At 47.7% G+C, this 2,120-nt stretch overlaps 1 protein-coding gene across 1 annotated transcript; it reads right to left on the bottom strand.

Annotated features, from left to right (window-relative positions):
- Positions 1-983: 983 nt before the first annotated feature.
- Positions 984-1,877, bottom strand: LOC102258776 (UPF0472 protein C16orf72). The gene has a single exon (XM_005880798.1). It carries the CDS (start codon positions 1,875-1,877, stop codon positions 984-986), a length of 894 nt encoding a protein of 297 aa, XP_005880860.1.
- Positions 1,878-2,120: the final 243 nt, after the last annotated feature.

Below are 2,120 nucleotides of genomic sequence, written 5' to 3'. Positions count from 1 at the left end.
GGAGAGATCAACCAAAGGACTTATATGCAAGCATATAGGCCTAACCAATGGACACAGACAACAGGGGGGTGAGGGCATGAGTGGGAGAGTGTGGGGGCAATGGGGGGATAAGGACACATATGTAATAACTTAATCAATAAAAAATTTAAAAAAATATGTAACCTCAGAAAAAGGAAATTTTTACATTTCTAAGAAAAAGGAATGAGCCACCAGTGGGCCACCAAGAATGTCACTCTCATTGACCTCAGGATCTCAATTGTTGGCTTAAGTTTTCTGAAAAGATGATTGAAATGACTCACTATCAAGTATTACCTTCCCAACCATCATAGCACTGTGCAATGTGCTATTAAAAACAATTTTGTTTCCTACCTGAGGTACCTAAAAAAATAAAATAAATAAAACACCTCACAGTGTAATAGGTATTACTTGCACATTCTTTCTTGAAATTAGGTGTATGGTACAGTGGAGCAAAAATGGAAGACTCCAGATTTCATAAAGATGTCCAATTTTACATTTTGATAAAATGCAATTGAAATGGCCAAAACAGTTACAGCAAACAACCAAATAAACAATAAAGGATAAAAGTATCCTATAACCAAATGAACACCTGTTACTCCTTCCCCTTTAAAGCTTTTAAATAAGGTCACATTTATTGATTCAACAAACATTTATTAAGCACCAACAATGCCCTAGGTCGGTGCTAAGGAACATAATAAAGAACAAGATAAACCAGGCTCCAACCCTGACCGGACATGGCTACTTTAAACAATGTTGCTAACTAGTTGTTTTCTGAGAGGATTATATTTTTGTGAAAGTCAGAGTCATATGAGGCTTCTTCTGGAATAGTTTTAAAGTTTCTTTATGGCAAATTTAATAGAAACTTTTTTTAACTTCACGAAAGAAATGATAGTCTTGAGTATCCTTTCAATGTTGAAAGTCAAGTTAATTTTCAAGCAATATGGTGGCTGGTGACTAAATAGCCGTTAGACCATTCGGTTGCGCTTGTGGGTGGGGAAATTTGTGATGACATCATCGCACTGGCCGGAGGTGCGTTTGAGGTTCCCCTCACTGGCCAGGTGGAGGGCCAGATCCTCTGAATTGCAGGAGCTCAAGTCTTCCTTGAGGGTGCTACTGTTTTGGAGATCACCGCTAGCGACATTGCTCGAAAAGGTACCAGCTTGAGACGGGGAGCTGGGTGGACCAGACTGCACGCTAATGCTCGCCATGGCGCCACTGAGTTCATGCAGGTTGATGGCCTCTTGGAAGGGCTGTAAGTTGAAGTCCAGCGACGAGCTGGATTCAGTGGCCATCTTGGGGCTATACGGTGGTGGAAGGTGGGGGGGCACAGGTGGAAGCTGGGGGGGCACTGGTGGAAGGTGGGGGGACACTGGTGGAGGATCAGGGGGCACTTTGCCACACAGGAAACTAATCAGGTCTTCCCGGAGAATAGCGCTTTGGCCTTTCTTTGCCCAATCTAGCACATCTTTGATGCGGCGCTGGTAGCCAACCTGGACGCCCAGGTTGAAACTTCGTTGCTGGGCATCCCTGCTCTCTTTGTAGAGGCTGGTCAGAGCCATGGCTGCACTCTGGAAGGGGTCCCACATGGAAAGTTCTGACTGTGGACACTCTGAACCCTTGTAGAGCTGGGCCACGGAGTTGGCGGAGATTTGGAAGAGGTGCCACAGCTTCTGCTGCTCGCTCTTGGGCCCCAAGGCCTCCTCATCCCCCTTATCGTCTTCGTCGTCCTTGTCGTCTTGAAGCTCGGGAGGCAACTGCTCAACGTCCTCGACCTCCTCAGCTTCATCCTCGCACTGACGCCCCCTCTCACAGAACCAGTGCCCCCCTACCTTGGCTTCGTCCTTCTGCTGTTCTTCCATTCTCCTTTTGGCCGCTCACTGCCTACTGTTGCTCTTACACCTTCACTTTCACCGCCTTTGCAGAAGTCCCCACCTCCTGCTGGGAGCTCCCCTCCTTCCCGCCACCTCTCCTCGTGAGCAGGCGGAAGGGCCCGTGAGACCTACTGTTCTGGCGCGCAGCCTATGGTCCGTGTGCACGCCCCGCCCCGTCCCGCCCCGCCCTGCCTAGTGAGGCTACGCAAAGAAGAGAACTCAGTAGCAATG

Source organism: Myotis brandtii, unplaced genomic scaffold, assembly GCF_000412655.1.
Source record: "Myotis brandtii unplaced genomic scaffold, ASM41265v1 scaffold654, whole genome shotgun sequence".
Lineage (NCBI taxonomy): Eukaryota > Metazoa > Chordata > Mammalia > Chiroptera > Vespertilionidae > Myotis > Myotis brandtii.
The sequence above is the reverse complement of the archived record's forward strand: the minus strand, read 5'-3'. Positions and strand labels throughout refer to the sequence as shown.